We start from the raw sequence: 22,250 nt of genomic DNA on the forward strand, positions 1-22,250 counted from the left end.
TAGACATTTGCTGCTTCCAATCGGAGGCGCCCAACGGTCGGGAGCGGCCAATCGGAGGCTTCGGTGGGCGGGGCGGCCGGGTCAGTCGGTTTTGGCGGTTCTATTTCAACATGGCTGAAGCGAGCAGCGTCAACGTAGGCAGCGGCTGTGAAGAAAAAGGGCCCGAGGAATTGTCTCAGGAACCTGCGCGCCCCGGCACTATCATTTCGAGGGTGAAGCTTTTCGACACCATGGTGGACACTTTCCTCCAGAAGTTGGTCGCTGCCGGGAGGTAAGGTAGAGGAAGTGAGGCCGAGTGTAAATCTCGTTGTAGATTGTTGTCCCACTGGAATCTAAACCTCGCGAGATCAGGACGGCCCGTGATGGGTGGGTGGGGGCAAAGAGCTGAGTCACGTGGATGTTTGGGGGTTGGGGGCGGGTCACTGGTTTTTTGCTAACACAGGTACTGTGGAGCAGACCTAACTTCTAGCTACTCCTTTCTCCAGTAAACCTGGTGTTGATTATAGGTGGTTGGAAGGAACGTTACAGGCTTTCGAATTAGATTTAGGGTTCAAATCATGGCCCAACTTAAAATGAAAAAGATTTAACTGCTCTGTGCTTCTGTTCAGCGTGAATAAAACAGCAACAATAGTACCTTTCTCATAGTTTCTTTCCGAGATTTAAATGAGTAAATAGTCGTAAGGGTTTTAGAACAGTGCCGGCCACGTAGAAAGCATTAGAATCATAGAATTTATTATGAAAATAGTAATACGTTCTTCACTGGGTGGGTGTGAGGACTGAATGTCTTACAATAGAAAGAAACGCTTCCGGTCTACTGTCTGAACAGTATTGTAACAATGTTACTGACGTGGGTTATTGAACACTTCAAACAATAGAGCTTGGTAAGAGGAGAAATTCAGGCAAGCCTTTATTGAGACCTGTGGTGCAGCAGGAGGGCTTGAAAAAAAGTTGTAGGAGTCCTTGCTGGTTTTCCTGTGGGAGAGGCAGCTGGTCCCTTAAATGCGGAGAGGACAGGGGTGGATCCATTGGTCCAGCTTGGAGAGGAGGCTTAAGTGTTCTGCCTACCCCTTCAGTGGTGCTGTGTGCCGGGATCATGTGCAGTACCCAGCTTTTACTTCCAACAGCTCAGAAGTAACGGTTGGAATTTTTGGTCTTTTTGTATCTTATTCATAACTTGCCATTAACTGTGCCTGTATGTGGTTAGTTTTAGTTCCTTATAGTTTCTTTGTATTCTGCTGTTTGAGGAGACTTTTGCCCAGGTGCAAGCATTGCAGCAAAGGGACCCAGGTCCCAGCCGGTCACGACAGTATTGGACACTTTAAAGGACGAGTTTTGTCCATGGTCGCATACCCAGAACATTAGTACTGAAACACTGTTAACAGGACCTTCAGGGGTTTGACCACAGCCTATTCTCCATCCACCCTCTATGTCCCTACTACCTCTGTTCTTTGACCTCGTCAAGACTCTCATCTTCTGATTTCCTTCCTAGTTTTAGGACTTTGTTTCCCACCAAGACCTTAGGATCCATTTCATCACTCATTGATTCACTTAGCAAATATTTAAGTGCCTGTGCCAAACACTGTGTCAAGTGCTGGGGATACAATAAAGTAGACAAGGCCCCTGTCTTGGAGCTTGCCTTCAATATGTAGAGACATGAAGTAAGCAAAATTATCACAGAGCTTGGTAAGCTAATGAAGAGGCAAATTAGGGGAAAGGAAGACACTAGATAAGATAGGGATTCCAGTCTGAGAAAGTGACGTTGATCTGAAACTTGAAGAATGAGAGGGAACCAGCCTTCTGAAGAACTAGAGGAAAAGCTTGTGGGAAGGAGGAACAGCTTGTGCAAAGGCCTTGAAATGGTCAGGGGATTCTAAGAAGTAGCAAAATGAGAGTACAATAAGAGGAGGCTGGACAGGCAGGTGATCGGCTTATCCAGCAGGGCACAGTTTCCATAGTAATACATTTGGTAAATAATTTATAATCATGTTTATGGACCATTCATGACACGCCATCATTGTATGTCCAGGCAGGCTCTATTACTGATCGATTAATTGGCTTTCTCTTGCTCATTCTTGCCCTCCTCTCCCCTCCCCATAGGCCCTGTTCTCCACTCGCTGTGTGTCCTCCATTTTTTTTATGTATTCATGTGCAGATATTTACTGGATGTCTCTAGTGTCTCAGGCTCTGTGTTAGGAACTGGAAATACCGCAGTGATGAAGATAGGAAGGTCCCTGCTCTCCTGGAATAGACTTTCTTGTGCCATAAAGAAAAATAAATCAGCAAAAAGGAATAGAGAGCAATAGGGATAGGTCTGGGTTAGTGTAAGTGCAAGGACCTGACATTTGAGTAAGTTTGTGCCTTTGTAAAGTGTGTTGTTTTGTCGGTAAATTTGTATAGGTTTTACATTTACATGAATCATAATCGTGCTCATGTCTTTTTCAATCAACAGATTTTTGATTTTAAGATATAACCGTATACTGTAAATGCATGTGGTTCATAGCTTCTCAGTGCTGTTTATCATTTCATGATACACGTCCAGCACTTGCCCATTCCCAATCATGAACTCTTGATTGCTTCCAACTCCCTCCTCCACAGATTATGCCAGGGTGCCTCCCCTCACAGACTAGTGCTAGAATTTCTTTGAGGTGTACAGTGGACTGAAATCCCTGGATCCAAGGGTTTACACCTACCTATGTTTTGTCAGAGCGCTTTCCGGAAAAGCTGGTCCAAATCCACCATTCTGTTTGCCATTCTGAAGGTGTGAAAAGGGTATTTCATTATTATTTTAATTTGCACATTTCTAATTCCTCATAAGCTGTGGGCAATTCCTTGTATACCTCATTAGTCATTTGACTTCCTTTTCTGTGAACTGCCTACTTATTTCCTGTAATTTTTTTTTGTACTTTTTTAGAATTGGGTTTTTTATCTTGTTGATTTGCTGGAGTTCGCAGTATGGTCTAGATATCAATCATTTTGTCAGTTTTAGACTGAAGAGGAAATAGCAATCTCTGTGAGATGTTAGCTTTGTCTATCATGTCCTTTGAGTAACAGAAATCCTTAGTTAAATTAAAATTGCAGATTTTAATCATTTACACTTTACCCCAGGAAGATGAGGCAGAAAGAGAAATGTAGTCATCCCAGGGGGGCCTTCTCCCAAGCTATGTGGATACTCATGACTCTACTCAGCCTTTGCACTAAGTCCACATCCCTCGAACAGTCCTAATAAATTGTTAGGTATCACCTAATCAATTTGTATTTTAAAACCCTCAATTTTCCTGTGTTTAATCTTATGGCCTGTGCTTATGATATCTTGCTTATAGAGGCTGTACCCACACCTAGATCACAAAGATGATATGCAGTGTTTTCTTCTATTGGCTGTTTTATCATTTTACTCTTTCAGTCTGTGATCTGTCTGATCACAGGTGTAAAATGGTAGTTTCAGTTACTCTTACTTTTTTTTTTAGTGTTCCCAGTCATTGCCAACTAAGCAGTTCATTCATCTTTTATCATATGGCAAGTCCCTCTGCATTTAGTGCCCCTGGGTCTCTCTCCTGTTTCACTGATCTATTTGCCTGTCTTTGTGCCAGTGCATATGGGTTCTGCAGTTTTTGGTACATATTTTTGGCAAATTAAGGAAGTCCCTGTCTCATTCTAGTTTTCTGAGAATTATTAAGAAGATCATGATTAGGTGTTGAACTTTATCAGATGTTTTCTTCCTCAGTTAGGAAGATCTTGTCATTTTTCTTCAGTTTGTTAATGTTATGATCTACATTGGTAGATTTTAGGAAAGTTAAACTGTCTTTGCATTCTTGGAATAAATCTTGAATATGATGTATTTAAAATATATAGTTGGATTTAGTTAGATCAATGTTTATAAGCTCTTGGAAGCAACAGTTAGAACTGGACATGGAACAATAGACTGGTTCCAAATTGGGAAAGGAGTACGTCAAGGCTGTATACTGTCGCCCTGTTTATTTAACTTATATCCAGAGTACACCATGAGAAACGCTGGGCTAGAGGAAGCACAAGCTGGAATCAAGATTGCCGGGAGAAATATCAATAACCTCAGATATGCAGATGACACCACCCTTATGGCAGAAAGTGAAGAACTAAAGAGCCTCTTGATGAAAGTGAGAGAGGAGAGTGAAAAAGTTGGCTTAAAGCTCAACATTCAGAAAACTAAGATTATGGCATCCGGTCCCATCACTTCATGGGAAATAGATGGGGAAACAGTGGAAACAGTGGCTGACTTTATTTTTTTGGGCTCCAAAATCACTGCAGATGGTGACTGCAGCCATGAAATTAAAAGACACTTACTCCTTGGAAGGAAAGTTACGACCAACCTAGACGGCATGTTAAAAAGCAGAGACATTACTTTGTCAACAAAGGTCTGTCTAGTCAAGGCTCTGGTTTTTCCAATGGTCATGTATGAATGTGAGAGTTGGACTATAAAGAAAGCTGAGCACCAAAGAATTGATGCTTTTGAACTGTGGTGTTGGAGAGGATTCTTGAGAGTCCCTTGGACTGCAAGGAGGTCCAACCAGTCTATCCTAAAGGAGATCAGTCCTGGGTGTTCATTGGAAGGACTGATGCTGAAGCTGAAACTCCAATACTTTGGCCACCTCATGTGAAGAGTTGACTCATTGGAAAAGACTCTGGTGCTGGGAGGGATTGAGGGCAGGAGGAGAAGGGGACGACAGAGGATGAGATGGCTGGATGGCATCACCAACTCATGGACATGGGTTTGGGTAGACTCCAGGAGTTGTGATGGACAGGGAGGCCTGGCATGCTGCGGTTCATGGGGTCACAAAGAGTTGGACACGACTGAGCAACTAAACTGAACTGAACTGAAGAAACCATTGTGTAATTCAAGGTCATAAAGATTTATATGTATATTTTCTTCTATGACTTTTATAGTTTTAGCTCTGACATTTTGGTCTTTGACCCATTTTGAGGTAGTTTTTGTATGGTATGAGAAAGAGATCCAATTTCATTTTTTTACATATAGACATTGTCATTTAATTTTATGTACTTTGTAATTTTCCTTATCATTTCCTCTGTAACCCAGTGATTATTTAGTAGTATGTTATTTGGCTCCCAGACATGTAATTCTTAAAGAGTTATCCTTTTGTTGTAATTTCCAATTTTATCATCTTGTGGTGAAATAACAGTTTGTGTGATGCTGATTTTGTGGGAATTTTTGACATTTTGACTCTTTATGGCTAAGTCTACGGGCAATTTTTGTGAATATTCCATGTATACTTGAAAAGAGTATACAGTTTGTGTTTCCTGGGTATAGAATTTTATTTTATTTATTAGTTTGAGCTTCTAAATTTTCCTATTAAAGTATTTTAGTTATTCCCTGGTGGTCTCGTGGTTAGGACTCCACTTCCACTGCCCGGGGCATAGGTTCTTTGATTCCTGGTCTGGGAGCTAAGATCCCACAGGCCCCAAGATGTGGCCAAAGGCATGCGCGCACGCGTGTGTGTAGAGAGAGAATATACTCATTTTAAAAATGGTCTTGATTGAGCCATTCATTTTATTTTAAAAATCTCTCATCACAAAACAACAAAATTCTGTAAAGCAATTATCCTTCAGTTAAAAAATAAATAAATTTTTAAATACATTAAAAAGTTAAAAAAAGAAAAAATCTCATCACAACTGTTTATATCTCTTTTTTCCCGTTGTCTGTCTTTGTTACATTATATATAGGGGTTATTATTTTTTGTTGGATGCAAGGGAGTTTATTCTAAGAGAAATGGAAAGTCATTGATGTTTTTAAGGCATGACTGATCCTTTTGTGTGTGTGTGTGTGTGTGTATTTAGGAGATGGCTCTCCACGGGCTTAAAAATCTATTTATTTGTAATGCTCTGATACAGTGATTGATCTTTTAAAGGTACTCTGACTGCTGTGCAGGATATTAATGGATTGTTGGTAGGATTACCTTAAGGTCTTTCTAGGCTTCTAGACTCTGATTTTTTTTTTTTTCTTTTTGCGACCTCAACCCATATCATGACAGATATATTTAAAAAGCATTGAGTGTCTTGACTGAGGTGGTGGTTATGCAAGGTTACACATGTGGTAAAGATACACAAATAGAAACAAATGTATGTATAACTGTTGAAATCTGAATGAGTTCTGTGGATTGTACCAGTGTCAGCTTCTTGGTTTTGATATTGTACTATGGTGTGTAAGATGTTAACATTGGGGAGAGCACATTTCTTTGCAGCTTCCTCTAATCTATTACTATTTCAAAATAAAATTGTCAAAAAATTTACGTCATAAAAAGTACAAAAAATATCTATGCAGCATGTTCAGTAGAAAACAGTTGAAAACCACCAAAAATGTTCAACATTTGAAGGATGGTGGTTACGTAGGTATAATAACTATCTAGTAAAATCCTGTTGAGGGCAGTCCAGTGGTTAAGACACCATGCTTCCACTGCCCAGGGTGTGCAGGTTTGATCTCTGGTCGGGGAACTAAGATCTCCTATGCCACATGATTATGGAGTTATTTAAAATTCCATTTTGAATAATACTGACTTATGGAAAAAATGATCATGTTATAACGGTAAGTTTAAAAATCAGGTTATGTCATGGGGAGAAGTATCTGTATCCCATATTAAATATAATTTTTATCTAGTCATATTAAAATTGTAGTTGACTAGGTGATGTGTTATATTTTTTATTACTCTAAGATGACACTTATTAGGTCAGTGTTGAGCTTTTATTTTTGAAGCCGTTCCCATTATTTTTAAGTCTAAATCATCTTGTCTGCCCTACTTGTCAGGTCACGGTCCTGTGCCTGGGATGCTAACTGCATGGTAGGGGCTGAAACGGTCCAGATAAGAGGTGGTGTAGATGAGAGGGGTGGGTGGATATGAGCTGATCAGAGAGAGAATCGGATTGGATTGGAAGGGAAGGTGAGGGGGAGGGGACCTCCAGGAGGATGCTGCCTCTTCCTGATGGTGGTTGAGTGCAGCTTTACCATCTACTGAGATGAGGAAGAAACACTCCCCCGTGAGTTGGGGGAGAGAAATGAGTCCGGGGTTGGAGATCAAGACCTCTGTTTGGATAGGTTCAGTTGGAGATGCAAGGCAGCCACACTTGTGTATCTCAGCTCCTTTGCCCCCTCATCCTCCTACCCCACCAGCTGCGAAACCCACCTTCAGGGTCCTGCCTGCACTCCTCTGCCCCTGCACTCAACCTCTGAGCAGCTGTAGAGTCTCACCCATGGTGGAAAATGGTGCTTCCACACAGCCATGTTCTTGGGATTCATCTGGGCGCTCAGCGAGCCCATTATCCTCATGTCTCCAGTCAGCTCTCTTCCCCTTCTCCACAGAAGTATTAATATTTAAAATGTTTACCCTGTCCCCCAGGCCCTTCCCCTGCTACCTCTACACGCTCACTGAAAACGGCCTCAACACCTGGTCCACAGAGAGAATAGAGACACCAGGCAGGGGTTCAGACACCTGTAAACTTGGCTGGGATGCCTGGTCTTGCATCCTCCTAGCTCCCTCCCCGTCAGTGTCCTTCCCTTCACATCCCAGGCTGTGACCTTGGGTCTCTGCATTCCCAGCTTCTAGTTCTCCATCTCCAGTTTTTTCCCTCTGCTTAGGGGAGTTTGACACCATTCTCCTAAAACCTTCCTTTCAAGGTCAATAATAACTCTTTGTTGTTAAATACTTTGGATTTTTTTTTCATCTTTAATGTACTTGCTCTCCTTGTAGCATTTGACACTATTAACCACTTGTCTGTCCTTGAAATTTCTCCCTTGGCTTCCAACACCATTCTCTGTCCTTTACTGCACTGGCTGCTCCTTCTCGGGCTCTTCTTCGTCCACTTGTCCCTTAAATGTGCGAGCATTGCCCTTCTCCTGCTTCACCGGCACGTGTGCAGATCATAGCCCATTTGGTATCTTGCTGTGCTGAAAGCCCTTCAGTGGCTGTTCATCGCTCCTTACTGTGGCTTTCAAGGCCCCGCGTGTTCTAGCCCCTGCCTGCCTCTTGTTCCCCTCTGCAGCTATACTTGGTCATCCTAACCTTCTCATTCCCTAGAGTGTCAAGAGCTTTCCTGCCTCAGGCTGTTTGCACTTGATGTTTGCTCTGCCAGAAATGGTTTTCTTGATCTTCTCTAAAGCCACCTTTCTCCCCTGGTTATTCTTTATCACAACACCTTATTTCATTCCTTTGTAAAGACTTACCATAGTATGTTGTTCTGTTGTTTGTTTGTGGTCTGTCTTCCCCACATGAAACGTAAGATCCTTGAGGACAGGATCTTATCTGTCTTATTCATCACTCTCTGCTCATTGCTTATTATGGTGCCTGGCACATAGTAAACATTCAGTAAATAGCTTTGGAATAAGTGAGGATTCTCAAGCCACATCTTTCTCCCGAGCTTCAGGCCTCTATCTTTAACAGTCTACTACTAGAAATCTCTACTTGGTATCCCACAGAACCATCACGTTCAGCAAAACAGGATTTCTCTTCCCTCTGTGGTCCCCAAATTGGTTGAAAATACCACCATCTACTCATTCTCTAGGCCAGAGATTTGGGATTCCTCATTGACCCCTTGCTTCCAGTCAGCCACCACGCCCTGTTGGTTTCAGCCTCTCTCCTCAATCTCCTCTCCATCGTCATGCAAATGCTTCAGTCCAGGCCCTCACTGTCTCTCATAGAATTATTGCACCAGCTTCCAAAATGGCCCTCCATCCTCAATCTTGCTCCCTCCCTCCAGTCTATGGCTCAGATTTGAGCATGTCCTTCTGCTTATAATGTTCAGTTGGCTCAGGACTGCTCAGCTCCTTAGCTTAGTGTAAAGGCCATTCACCCCTTGGCCCTTCCCATCTCTCCAGCTGTGGTCAGGGCTGTGGGTGTGCAGCAAGGCACACTTGGTGTGCAAACACATGCACATGAATTCTTAGGCGTTGAGAGCTGCTACTGTCCCCCACCCTTGCCACCCGCTCTTTCCACTTGCTTTTTCTCATTGCTAGAACGCCCTTCCCCTCTCTCAGTTAAGTAGGAACTTACGGCTGGCTTCCACCTAGAAAGGGCTCAACAAATGTCATGTATGAATACAGCCTTTTAAGATGTATCCAAATGCTTGACCCTCTCCCAAGTCATTAAAAGTCCTCAATCCCAAAGACCAAGAATTTATACAGAGGACAGGAATCTCTACAGAGTAAAAGCTGGTCTATTCACATGTCAGTTATCCAAAGGGATATTTCAAACTGCAGATTGAATTCCTCTACAACTCATGTTTTTCCATCCATGTTAGCTTGACCAGAGGGGCAAATTATATGATACACTCCAGAGTGACTGGGAGATTATTGGCCTCACTGGGCTGTCAGACCTCACAGACCCACACCCCTGTCTTCAGTTAGGGTGTCTTCCTTTCACTGGATCAGCTGAGGCAGAGACGTCCAAATCTGTCCTCTCGTAGGCTTCAGGACATAGAAATGTGGCCCCGTTGGAGCTTACCATATGCGACCTCTCCCTTATCTTCTGAAAATGAAGGGTTCATTTTGTCCATACAGCCTCCTGGACCTTGAGAAACAGCTGTTTTCCTGTTTAGCTAAAGCAAGTAGATGAGGTTTGCTGTGTTTTGTTATAAATCAGGACCCGCCAAGAGAGACAGTTGCTTAGAGTTGGTGTTGGTGGGGCCCCGGTAGAAGTTGGCACCATTGAGGGCACGCCCAGTCTGCCACAGGTCCCCACGGCCCCCGGCAGTGGTGCCACGTGCGGTGTTCGTCCCAGGGGCACTGAGGGAGTGAGCGGTGACTGATGGTTCTTGAGTCTGAGGTGCCAGACTGGCCCAGTGCCTGTCCGGGTGCCGTTCCTTCCCAACACGTGCTACAGAGGGTGATGTGTAGAAACTGACTTGAAGCCTGTGTCTGACAGGGACCAAGGAAGGAGAGCTAATCGCATGTGTACGTGAACTGGTTGAGTTTTAAACGAATGGCAGAGACTGTTGGTGTTCATAGGAAACAGTTCTTCACAGGAAAAAGAGTGGTTTGATATTTAAAATATTCTGATTAAGTAAGTGCTTCAGAAATATCTTGCACTCTTTGAATGTGCAGATGACGCGTGCTGTTGGCAGCGGCTAGTTTCTGAAGTGTGGGTGTGACTCACAGACTGCTGTGTGTGGCTTCAGCCCGTCGTGCTGATTGTCTGCTCTTCTTGTGTTTCCAGATCACCCACCTCACCCTGTCCCCACTGTGTCGGCCGCCACCTCAGCTGTGCCTCCTTAGTCCCCCTCCCAGCAGCCAGAGGGGTTTCTAACATACAGATCTGATCTTGCCCCAGCCCTGCCCAAAGCCCCCTCCTCCAGCTCTTCCTATCATGATACGCTGTAGACTGTGTGTGTCTGACCCACCAGCCTGCAGACTGTGTGGCGGCCAAGGACGCCTGACCCAGAGCTGACGGCTCCACCATGTCCCAGCTCTGTGACCTTGGGCAGGCTCCTCTCTGCCTCAGCGTCTGCATCTGAAAAATGGGCACGGCGAGAGTAGACCCTTCCTCAGTTACCATGAGGACTAAGTGAGTTGCTTCACGTAGAGTGCCTGGCTCAGGCGGCACCCCGTGCGTGTTTCTCGTCACGGCATCTGCACCCCAGGCGTGCGTGCACTCTAATCTTCACGCTGCTGCCGGGCCTTCTGTCCTTCCCTCAAAGACTCCTGCTGCTCTTGGACGTTTCTTCCTCTAGGGAACCCTGTGGTTGGTCACATCATTGCAAATATTTTCTCCCACTTCGTAGGTTGTCTTTTCATTTCGTTTCTGATTTCCTTTGCCGTGTGAAATCTTGTAAGTTGGATTAGGTTCCATTTGTTTATTTTTGCTTTTATTTCTGTTGCCTTTGGAGACTGACCTAAGAAAACATTGGTATGATTTGTGTCAGAGAATGTTTCGCCTATGTTCTTTATTAGGAATTTTTTGGTGTTAGGTCTTATATCTAAGTCTTTAAGCCATTTTGAGTGTATTTTTATGTATGGTGTGAGCAAATGTTCTAGCTGGATTTGCATGCGGCTGACTGACCTCTTGTTTTCATCAGGGAACACTTCTGGTTTTTATTGCCCCCCTTCCTTTCTCAGTCCTGAGGCTGAAAAGGGGGAAGGGGGAAAGACCAAGCAGCGAAATATTTCTTTCTTCTCTTTTCTTTCTTTCTTTTTTTTTTCATTTTAGAGAAACATTTCTTAATAAAACAGGGCGGCTGTACAGGTGGCGGGTGGCAGGTGGAGAGCATGGGTTTCTGTCACAGTGCTCCCCAGCTTCTGTATATTTGTATTGCTCTGTCTTCACCCTCCATGCCTTTATTGAACGAAAACGCCAGTTCTCACCCGCCCTCTGGTGGACAGTCTGTGGAACAGGCGGGCAGGCAGGCAACAAGCTGGTTACCGTGGAGGAGGGCACACCGGGTTTCTTTAGCACTAGTACACATGAGAAGGCAGTGGCACCCACTCCAGTACTCTTGCCTGGAAAAGCCCATGGACGGAGGAGGCTGGAAGGCTGCATGCAGTCCATGGGGTCGCTAAGAGTCGGACACGACTGAGCGGCTTCACTTTCACTTTTCACGTGCATGCATTGGAGAAGGAAATGGCAACCCACTGCAGTGTTCTTGCCTGGAGAATCCCAGGGACGGGGGAGCCTGGTGGGCTGCCGTCTCTGGGGTCGCACAGAGTCGGACACGACTGAAGTGACTTAGCAGCAGCAGCAGCAGCAGCAGCAGTACACATGTTTACTTGTCTATGCCTCTGTCTTTCCATTCCTGCACAATTTATCTGCGTATGTAAACTGACAGATTGACTAGCCACTAGAGCTTGATTTTGACCTTAAATATTTTAAGTTAAACATATGTGAAAACTCAGTTTACAGTGAGGTTGTTTGGTTTTGTTTTGTTTTATATTTGGAAGCACTGAGTCTTAGTTGCTGCATGCAGGATCTTTTTAATTGCAGCATGCAGGATCTAGTTCCCTGACCAGGGATAGAACCCAGGCCCCCAACAGAAAGATGTGGAATCTTAACCACTGGACCACCAGGGAAGTCCTGCGATTAATTTTTAGTGCTGTGAATGACATGCTTTTTTGGTGAGTTCAAAAACAGTGATGGTGACTCAGATATTGCATAATAAGAGGAAAAAACAGGTTAAAATCAGTGAATGTATAGTCATCTCTGTTTTGAAATTCAGTAAGTGCAGTTTTTAAAAGTTACTTGCAGCACTATTTACAACAGCCAGGACATGGAAGCAACCTAAGGGTCTATTGACAGAGAAATGAATAAAGAAGACGTGGTACATGAATACAATGGAATACGGCTCAGTCACAGAAAGAAACGAAATTGGGTCATTTGGAGAGGTATCGATGGACCTAGAATCTGTTATACAGAACGAAGTAAGTCAGAAAGAGAAAAACAAATATCGTATATTAACGATATATGTGTTTTATATATATAGCCAGTGTGTATGAGGAATCCAGAAAAATGGTGCAGATAAACCGAGTTCCAAGGCAGGAGCAGAGACAGACATAGAGAGCGGACTGTGGGCGCAGCGGGGGAAGGAGAGGGCGGCATGAATTGGGAGGCGGGGTTTGATATAAATACACTGCCATGTGTAAAACAGGGAGTTAGTGGGAACTCGCAGTGTGATACAGGGAGCTCAGCGTGGTGGTCTGTGAGGCCCTAGAGTGGCGGGGTGGGGCCTGGCTGGAACGTCTGAGGGAGCAGATATATGCGTACATACAGCTGATTCACTTCTTATACAGCAGGAAGTTACAACATTGTAAAGCAGTTATACTCCAATAAGAAAATACTTTCATTGGTGAAAAATGTGGCCGTTTTTTGGGGACCACAGTGTAGCCTTTTCTTTGCAGTGGGGTCAGGGGGTTCTTCCTGCACATGCAGTTGCAATCAAGATGCTTTACTAACCTGCCTTCTTCAGACTTCCCAGCCCTGGGAAATGCAGTTACTGGCTGTGTTCTACATTTTTCAGGGGTGGTGAGGACTGTTGCTTTGAAAATTGTAATAACAATTGTAGCTAACGTGGAGCATTTCCCTGTACGCTGTACTAAGTGCTTACATATGTAACCTCATTTAATCCTCACAGTAATTTTGTGACTTATGGGTAGTTACTATCTCTGTTTGATGGAGATAGAGAGCGATGCTTATAAAGGTAGAGAAGTTGTCCAGGGTCACTCAGCTGATGAGTGGCAGAGGCAGGATGTGAACCCAGGCAAAAGGACAGGCAGGCCTTAGAGCTGGTGCACTCGCCCGGCAGAGACAGCTGGAGGGCCCCTGTGTACCCTCAGGAGGCCAAGGCCAGAAGACCATTCCAGCACAGGGCACAGGAGGACTTGGCAGAGAGGCCGATGGAGACGCTCTGTGGAGAGGGCGCCTCTGATCAAGCAGCCCAAGCCTTGGTACCCTAGGGTCCGGGGTAGGGGAGGTGGCTGGGAATGGAGCACGCCTGAGGCCGGGCAGCCCGGGCCTCAGCGCAGTCGCACTCACCTGGTCTGCAGCTTGTCTTGCGTGCTGCTGTGATTCTAACACTGTCTGGGTACCCTGGACATCCCAGCGCCATTGTGGATGGCATCCCTGTCCACAGAGATACTAGAATTTACGTGAGAAGATAAAAGGTGACACTTGGCGGTAGTGGCCATGAATGTTTTCTAAAATGCATCATTTCTCTGTGAGTGCGTTTTTTCAGGAAATTTACAAGAGCATTCACAGTATTCCCAAGTCTACACTGGCTCTCAAGAAAGGAATCCCTGGGGGCTGAGGGGAGAAGGAATTGCATGAAGGTGGTCTGAAGATACAAGCTACCAATCATAAGACAAATCAGCATTAGGAATGCCACAGAACTTGGTGACTGCAGTTATCACTGCTGTGTGGTGTGTGTGGAAGCTGTTTAAAAAGCAGACTCTGCAAGTTCTCATAACAAGGAAAATCCAATTGTTTGTTCTTTTTTTGTTTCTCTGTGTATGCTTAGTCGCTCCGTCACGTCCGACTCTTTATGACCCCATGGACTGTATGTAGCCCATCAGGCTCCTCTGTCTATGGGGATGCTCCAGGCAAGAATACTGGAGTGGCTTGCCATACCGTCCTCCATGGGATCTTCCCACCCCAGGGACTGAAGCCAGGTCTCCCGCACTGCAGGTGGATTCTTTATCATCTGATCCACCAGGGAAGTCCTTTTTGTTTCTGAGATGGTGTATGTTTACTTACCGTGGTAATCATTTACCAGTATATATAAGTCATTATGCTGTACCCTTTAAACTTACAGGGTGCCATATGTCAATTGCATCTCAGTGAAACTAAAAGAAAAGAAACCACTTTCCTCCCCACTTCCAGCCTGACTGCTCTCTCTCCACATCCTTGGAGCACGTTTCCCGTGTTGTGTGTTTGTATCAGTGTGTGTGTTTCTGGGTCCGTCACTTTCACTGATCTCGCAGACCAGGAAGGGGATACCAGAAGAGTTGACCAGCGGCACTGGTGAGCAGAATTATCCTGCCCTGGGCCCTGTCTGCTGCCAGCCTGGGCTGAGAGGGCTGGGAGGAGGAACAGGATCTCCCATTTCTGAGCCAGACCCATTTCAGGCCACAATTACCCGGTTTCCATTCCAGCCGCGCTTTTTCAGGCATCGTGTGTCCCTCCATATTCCTCTGTGTAGCCGCAGACTGCGTGGCTCGTGGGGCCCGCGGCAAAACAACAGGATGTCTGGGGCTCTCGAGGGTGAAAGGACGTCTGTCGTCTTTGTATTTGGTACCTTAGTTTTTCCCCCAAAGTGCACGGATAGCAAATATGTACCCTCAAGAGGATGGGAGACGGTCGCCCGTAGCCAGAGGTACGCTGGTAGGTGTGTACAGCCAGCCCTCCAGAAATGAAGCCCTGGCTCACGGTGTCTGCCAGCTTCCCGGGTGTAAATAAGCCTAGCAGCGTAGCATCTCTGCATACAGTAGAGGAGGGGCGGGCAGCAGTGTTTCCACAGATGGAGACCATGGATGGGGTCGGCCTCCGGAGCAGAGTAAAGTGTGTAGAATGACTTGGACATCATGTGTTTTGAGCAGGTAGTACCTTGTGGGTTTTCTTAGAAAATACTTACGCATGTATTTGGCTGTGCCGGATCCTAGTTGCAGCATGCAGGGTCTGGTTCCCTGACCAGGAACCAAACCTGGCCCCCCTGCATTGGGAGCGCGGAGTTTTAGCCACTGGACCGCCAGGAAAGCCCCAGTACCTTTGTTTTTAGTGTGATTCGTTATAGTCTTACCTAATTTAATTTTCAGTAATTACTGTGCTTAACAACTGCCTCACAGATTTCCTGGAAATTTAACGGTTATCTCTTGCAACCACTGTGAGCTGGCCGCAGCACACCACTGCGCCACTCTCTGCGTCCGTTTCAGAGGACTCTGTTTTGGTGGCAGGAACGGGGCCAGGAGGCCCAGAGAGCCATGAGAAAGGGAGGACCCAGCAGTGACGCCCTGGCTGCAGTGGGGCCTGTGCATTGGGCTCCAGGTACCCAACGTCCTGTTTGTCCAGAGCCCCTACTGGCCCAGACGGCTGAGGAATATCTGAGCCCACAGTGAAGCCTCAGGGTGTGTTTCCGGACACCTCCTCAGCCACTCTTTGCAGGTCCCTTGACATTCCTTCATCAGAGAGGCCTTCACTGACCACCCCCACACTTAAAGGTGATCCCCACGGTGCACTCTCTGAGCCCCTAACTCCCAGCCCTTTTCCCTCCAAGCACTCTCCACTAGTAATCATCCCCACGTTCGCCTGTGAGTTTCTGTACTTCCTGCCATCTCTTCCTCCACTGGAAGCACCAGGAGGGCCGTGCCAGCCTCGCTGACCCAGAGCACCCAGCACATAGCAGATGCTAAGTGAACACTTGTGGATGGGAAGGGCCTGAGAGAGAGGCAGAGAGGCTGGTGGAGCGGGGAGAGGAAACAGCCATGAGAGTTCGTTTGTTATTTCAGTTCCTTTGCCCAAGAGGAGCCAGCCATCGGGAGTATACTGGGCACCCTTTGACCTTTGCAGCTACAAGGAGTGTGTCAGCTGCCAGTGACAGAGCCCTGATTTTAAATGCCACAAACAATAAGAGAAATCCATTACCTCACTAACAAGAAGCCCCGAGGTAGGATGGCTCCAGCTTGATGTTTCCAGCAGCTTGATGATCTGAGACCCGGTTCTTTCCCTCTTCCTGCTCTGCCTCTGTGGTTGCTGGGGGCTGGAGCATCACCTGGGTATAGTTAAGTCCCACAGAATGGGCATCAGTTCTTCCTGTGTGGCTCTTTTTAGGAGTAAGGAAACCTCTCCCAGCGGCCACATACCCTGTCCTAATGCAGCCCTGCAAGGGCACTGGAAGGACCAGAGATTCTCAAAGTGAGGGGCACAGGCCAGCAGCATCAGCATCGCCTGGGAGCTTGTTCAGAATGGGGGCGGGGGCAGTGGTCTGAGTCTTCATCAGCCCTCCTGGTGATTTGGTGCTTGGTAAGGTCGAGTTTAAGTACTGTGGCTGGCCCGATTGTGACCCACCCTTCAGAGGGAGACACCTGAACTCAGCCGGGGCTCTGCTGAGAGGGAGTGGGAAGACTGGAGGGGCTGAGCCATCCTCAGTGACCAGAGCTGCAGATGAGACTCTGCCCCCACTGCCATTAGCCAGTCATAGAGACGAGGCCTTGAGCCCTGTGATGAGGGGCAGGGCTGTCCAGGCGCCAGCTGATGACTCTGAATCCCCAACCTGCGCCTTCTCCCCTCCCACCAGCTTCCAGAGGTTCACTGACTGTTACAAGCGCTTCTACCAGTTGCAGCCTGAGATGACCCAGCGCATCTATGACAAGTTTGTAACTCAGTTGCAGACTTCTATCCAGGTGAGTGGCAAGAATGCCCGCAGGCACTCTCGGTTCGGGTCCTGTCTTCCAGGTCGTCAGCCCCCTGAAGGCAGGGACCCTGCCCTCAGCCTCCATCTGCCCTCAGTCCCCAGGACTATCCCCTGTGCCCAGGGGCTGCAGTGGCCGCCTTCCCTTCCCTCCAAATGATGTGGGTGTCTCCAGTGCCTCCTGTCCTGTGCTGTAATGGTGGTTATAGTTGCTGTCCCACCTGACCTTGGGAGCTCAGCGAGGGCAGGCCTGGTTCTGCTTCCCTGTGTTTTTTTTTTTTTTTTCCCTGTGTTTCTCCAGCACCTGCTGCAAAGCCTGGCAGAGGAGGCGTTTAGCAAATGGTTGAATTCACAGGAACTGCATGCTGGAGGGGGCACAGGAAAGGACAGGGTGCCTTTAACTCTCCCTGGGGAGTCTCAGTTCCATGCTGGCACGCTCCAGGATGGGCCTCGTTAAGCATCAGAATGTGTGTGTGCTGTCAGCTGGGGGCGCTCGGGCGTGGGGGTAACTGCAGGGGCTGCAGCCTTCAGAGATGATGGGCAGGAGGGGCGTATTGCTGCAGGCTCTTTAAAAAAAAATTTTTTTTTTAACTGTGCTGGATCTTTGTTGCTGATTGTGGGCTTTCTCCAGTTGTGGGGAGTGGGAGCTACTCTCTAGCTGCGATGCTCGGGCTTCTCGCTGCAGTGGCTTCTCTTGTGGCAGAGCGCGGGCTCTGTGGCACACAGGCTTCGAGGTTGCAGCTCATGGGCTCCAAAGTACAGGCTCGATACTTGTAGCACACAGGCTTAGTTGCCCTGTGGCACGTGGGATCTTCCTGGACCACGGACTGAACCGGCGTCCCCTGCATTGTCAGGCGGATTCTTAACCACCGGACCACCAGGGAAGCCCATGCAGACTCTTTTAAGTGTTTTCTGTGTTGTACTTCCTTACTTATAAAAGTCACGTGTAGGAAAGTTGGACTGCTTGTATGAAGACAGAATTTAAATCAGCCAGAATTTTACTAAGTGCCGTTAGTAGTTCAGCATATGGAATTGTCTAGTATCATTATAGCTCCTTCCTGTTTTCCCTCCAGGAGGAAATCTCTGAAATCAAAGCTGAGGGAAACCTGGAAGCTGTCCTGATTGCATTGGACGCGATTGTGGAAGAAAGCAAAGACCGCAAGGAGCCAGCCTGGTGAGAAGGGCGTTGCCTGCTCCCCTGGCCACAGGCAGGCTCATAGGGAAAGAGGCAGCATTTCAGCATCTTAGAAAAAAAAAAAATTTTTTTTTATTTGGCTGTGCTGGGTCTTAGTTGCGCGGCATGTGGGATCGATCTACTTTTGTGACCCGGGATGGAACCCGGGCCTCCACTGGCCCACCCAGGAAGTCCCAGCATTTCAGCATTTTGAGGGAGCTTTTCTGGTGGAACCACGTTCATGAGACTGTGGGCTCACGGCCCTTGAGAGGACCCTGTGACAGGGACAGGTGGAGAGGGCCAACACCGAACAGTGCCCCGGCACAGAGAGACAAATGCGTAGCCCCTCTGGGGAGGGAGAGCTGGGGGCAAACGTGTGTCATCCTGGGGGCTGAGGTGCCTGGGATGAGAGAAATCTTCCCAGGCAGCTCGTTTCAGGACCCACGTGGCCTGTGGGAGAGAGGGTAGACAGAGGGAGTGGGATGAGGTGGAATAGAGACGTTTGGACTCTTAGGTCGTTTAGTCTGGCCCAAGCATCTGGTTTTTATTCATTTGTTCATTCAACAAATATTTTAGGAGCACTTACTCTACGCCCAGAACTGTTCTTCATGCCAGGGGTTCGCCAGTGACTAAGACAGGAAAGACCTGCTGTCCGGGAGCTGTCGTTCCGGGGGCAGACCCGCTGCCTGGCTGTCCTGGGCAGGACAGAGCGGGGGCCCTGGGGACGGGAGTGCAGAGCTGAGGCCACCGAAATCACAGTGGCCGGAGCTCCTGCCCCCACTCCCTGCCTGAGCAGACGCCTAGGTCAGGAGGAGGGAAAACCTTTTTTGTGCTTTTCAGTTTAATGCTTTATGTTCTTTATAACTGAAGAGAATTACCTTTTATAACTGACAAAGGATTTTTAAAGAACCTACAGTGGCTTCTATGCCCCTGCCCATCAGAACGGACCCATCTCCTCACTCTGGGCACTCAGAACCCCCTGTAATCTTGCCTTCTCAGATCTGTCTTTCCTTATCTTCCCACGTTAGCCAGCCATGGCCTCTGGGGGTCTGGGCCTGCTCTCGGGCCACCACCCTGTGCCCATCTCTCCAGCTTACAGTCTGACAGCGGGGACGCCCCAGCAAGGCGCATGGTCACATGGTCACAAGCACAGAGGAAAGCTGCCTCCAGCCCTGGAGGGGTAGAGCTGGGGAGAGCGTATGTGGATGAAAGGAGGAAGGCTAGGGTGCAGACTGGTGAAAAGGGGAGAGGTGGGTTCCTGGGAGCGGAAGCTGAGGGACAGGGGTCTGCGTTCCCTTCAGGAGCAGGAGCCATGCGATTGGGTTTGGGAGTGAGGGACCACAGGAGAGGCCTCGAGAGCCAGCTCAGCTCAGCGGAAGGTGGGCGTGCCACCTGGGCTTGGAGGAGAGGCCTCACCCCACCACCTCCTCTTCCCTGTCCCCACCCCTGCGCCCCCTGCAGGCGCCCCAGTGGGATCCCGGAGAAGGACCTGCGCAGCGCCATGGCGCCCTACTTGCTGCAGCAGCGGGATGCCCTGCAGCGTCGTGTGCAGAGGCAGGAGGCCGAGAACAGGCAGCTGGCGGACGCCGTCCTGGCTGGGCGCAGGCAGCTGGAGGAGCTGCAGCTGCAGGCTCAGGCCCGGCAGCAGGCCTGGCAGGTGAGCGCCCCAGCCCGGCCCTCAGGCCCGCCGTCCCCTGTGGCAGCTGAGGAGAAAATGGGCCCAGAGAGAGCAAGTGGCGTGCCCAGGGGCGGCTTCTGCCTGTCGCAGTCAGGGTCAACACTCCATAGCCATGGCGGCTCAACTCCACGTGACCACTGCCCGGTACCTTTAAAATGTGTGCTTCAGAACAACTTCTAGAGTGTCAGCATACCTACAACATAGCCTCCCTGTAAAAAAAGCATGTCCTTGAGGGTAAACTCTACTCTGAAAGTGGCCCAGTCACTTGGGGCCAGGTTGGTAAACAGAGGGAAGGGGTGACAGGCTGGGTGACACAGACGGCAAGTGTGGCTACAGAGTGATGAGGGGGGTTTCCTTGGCAAGTGTGGCTACAGAGTGATGAGGGGGGTTTCCTTGCTGCTCAAAGCACGATTCCCAAAGAGGGCTTCTAGTGGGGCTTGAACCCAACCGCTGGTGGGTTCTGTCCACCATTCAGATGTCCAGCTGGTGTCTATTGTGGCCACTTGACAGCTCCCTTCCTGGGGCAAACCCTCCTGATCCTGAGCAGGATAGGTCCCCAGATCCATGACTCTTGGGTTCCCTGGTCTCCTCCCAAGACCAGTCAGGGGAACCTGAAGGCTGTGCCCCAGCCTCAGCAAGGCGCCGAGGCCTCAGAGAGGCGGCGGCGAGAGAAAGGCTGTGTCCTGCTCTGCTTCCTCTTGTCTTCACTCCTCAGCCTCCGGCCCTGGGGGTGTACTGTCGTGCAGCATCGTGTTGTGTAGTGGCCCAGGTCTGCATGGCAGGGCCCAGGACGGGTAGCCGAGGCCCTCAGCCTGGTCCTGTCTCCTGGGGCGGGTTCCATGGCTCAGAGTTGTGTCTCGGGTGCTCTTAGGGCTGCCTTGCTGGGTCCTCAGGCTGCTCTGACATTGCCACTCCATCACTGTGAGGCCAAAGGTCACTTCCCTGACTGGGCTCTGGCTTCCAAAGTGGCCAAACAGTGATCCCCAGAGCCCTGCCAGCTGTGACATTTGGTGCTTCTGTTCTAAGACGAAGGACGCACCCTGCTCTTAGAGCCATACCTCTCCCCGACAGGTGCAGATCCTAGCCATTGTCTGAAGTGGGTCAGGTGTGCTCAGCGCTGCGTCCTGTGTGAGCCCAAAGAGCCCCTTCTACCACAATTTCCATGTCTAGTCCAGCTGAAGGGCTTCCCCAGTGGCTCAGTGGTAAAGCTTCGCCTGCAGAGCAGGAGATATGGGTTTGATCCCTGGGTTGGGCAGATCCCCTGGAGAAGGAAATAGCAACCCACTCCTGTAGTCTTGCCTGGAGATCCCTATGGACAGAAAAGCCTGGCAGGCTACCATCCATGGGGTCGAAAAGAGTTGGATACAGCTTAGCAACTAAACCATTAGCCCAGCTGAAAGTCCATTTAAGAAAGCGTCTCTGCTAGCAATCTCCACTAGGTCAGAGGGTCAGGGGGACACTTTAGGGACCTTTCTGAAGGTCAGCTCTTCTCTGTGGAGGCCCAGCCTAGGTGGAGCCCCAAGCCTGCCACCCAACCTGCCATAAACACCTGAGTGGAGTGGATTTCCTAACATGCTCTGCTGGGCCCATGACATGAGTTACAGACACCTTCCATATCATCCTGGTAGAAACTCAGGCCTGGAGTCAAGGACAGTGGAGGAAAGGGGTTTGGGTTTTCTCATCTCCCAATCTGTCTGTTCTCTCTCATTGATGTCAGGCTCTACACAGAGAACAGAAGGAGCTGTTGGCCGTACTAAAGGAGCCTGAGTGAGGAGGAGAGGGCCAGACCCAGGAGCAGAGGGCAGTCAAGGTCAAGGGCCTGTGGTCCAGGATGCTGGGCCTGAGTGAACTGCATGTGAGAACAGTCCCTCAGCAGTGATGGAATCTGCTGGAGAAGGAGGTCTCTCCATTGCTGTTGTACTTTGGGGCTCCTTGGGGTCAGAAACACACACGACGTTCAGATTCCTCCCTGTTTTCTCCTAACTTGAGGACTCTTGGCCAGCTCCTGCCGTGGGAGGCAGGCCCCATGCTTCCTCTCGTATAGGTTTGGCCAACCCGCCACCCTACCCCCCTGACACACACCGCCAGTTCCTGAGCCCGCCCTCGGACCTGGCTCAGGGAATCTGTCTCCAGTCTCCTGATTGCCCCCTTGCTGGCCAGCCCCAGGGACCCTTGCCATGCTCTCCCCACATCCGCAAATAAACCTCCTCCACTACACTGTAATCTGTGAGGGTGCTGCTTCCGCCTGGGCCTCTCCCCGGACTCTCCAAGGCCAAGATTCCGCCCTGGACCAGAGCCCTGGCTCCCATCGAGGTCTTGGTTGCAGGGCTGCAAGAGGTCTTGGGGAGGGCGGGTGGGGGCTGTATTTGACCATCATGTGCAGAAGGGCTGGTAAGCCCCTTGTCACCAAAACCAGGACCCTTGGGTTCCCTGAGGCCAGGACAAGCCTCCGCGGAGTGTCACTCTGTCCAAGCCAGCCCACCGTTCTCTTTCCCTTGGGTTGCTTCTGAGAGAGGCTCTGTGGTGGGCCCTCCA

At 48.8% G+C, this 22,250-nt stretch overlaps 1 protein-coding gene across 2 annotated transcripts; it reads left to right on the forward strand.

The window, feature by feature from the left end:
- The first annotated feature begins 63 nt into the window (after nucleotides 1-63).
- PMF1 (polyamine modulated factor 1) lies at nucleotides 64-21,938 on the forward strand. Of its 2 annotated transcripts, none has more exons than XM_070367348.1 (5): nucleotides 64-271; nucleotides 16,750-16,855; nucleotides 17,937-18,037; nucleotides 19,560-19,694; nucleotides 21,433-21,938. In XM_070367348.1, exons 1-5 carry the CDS (start codon nucleotides 111-113, stop codon nucleotides 21,470-21,472), a joined length of 543 nt encoding a protein of 180 aa, XP_070223449.1. In that variant the 5' UTR covers nucleotides 64-110; the 3' UTR covers nucleotides 21,473-21,938. The 2 variants fall into 2 exon arrangements, with proteins under 2 accessions (XP_070223449.1, XP_070223448.1); XM_070367347.1 differs by having other exon boundaries at nucleotides 77-271; nucleotides 19,499-19,694.
- The last annotated feature ends 312 nt before the right edge of the window (nucleotides 21,939-22,250 follow it).

This window comes from Bos mutus, chromosome 3 (assembly GCF_027580195.1).
Source record: "Bos mutus isolate GX-2022 chromosome 3, NWIPB_WYAK_1.1, whole genome shotgun sequence".
Classification (NCBI taxonomy): domain Eukaryota; kingdom Metazoa; phylum Chordata; class Mammalia; order Artiodactyla; family Bovidae; genus Bos; species Bos mutus.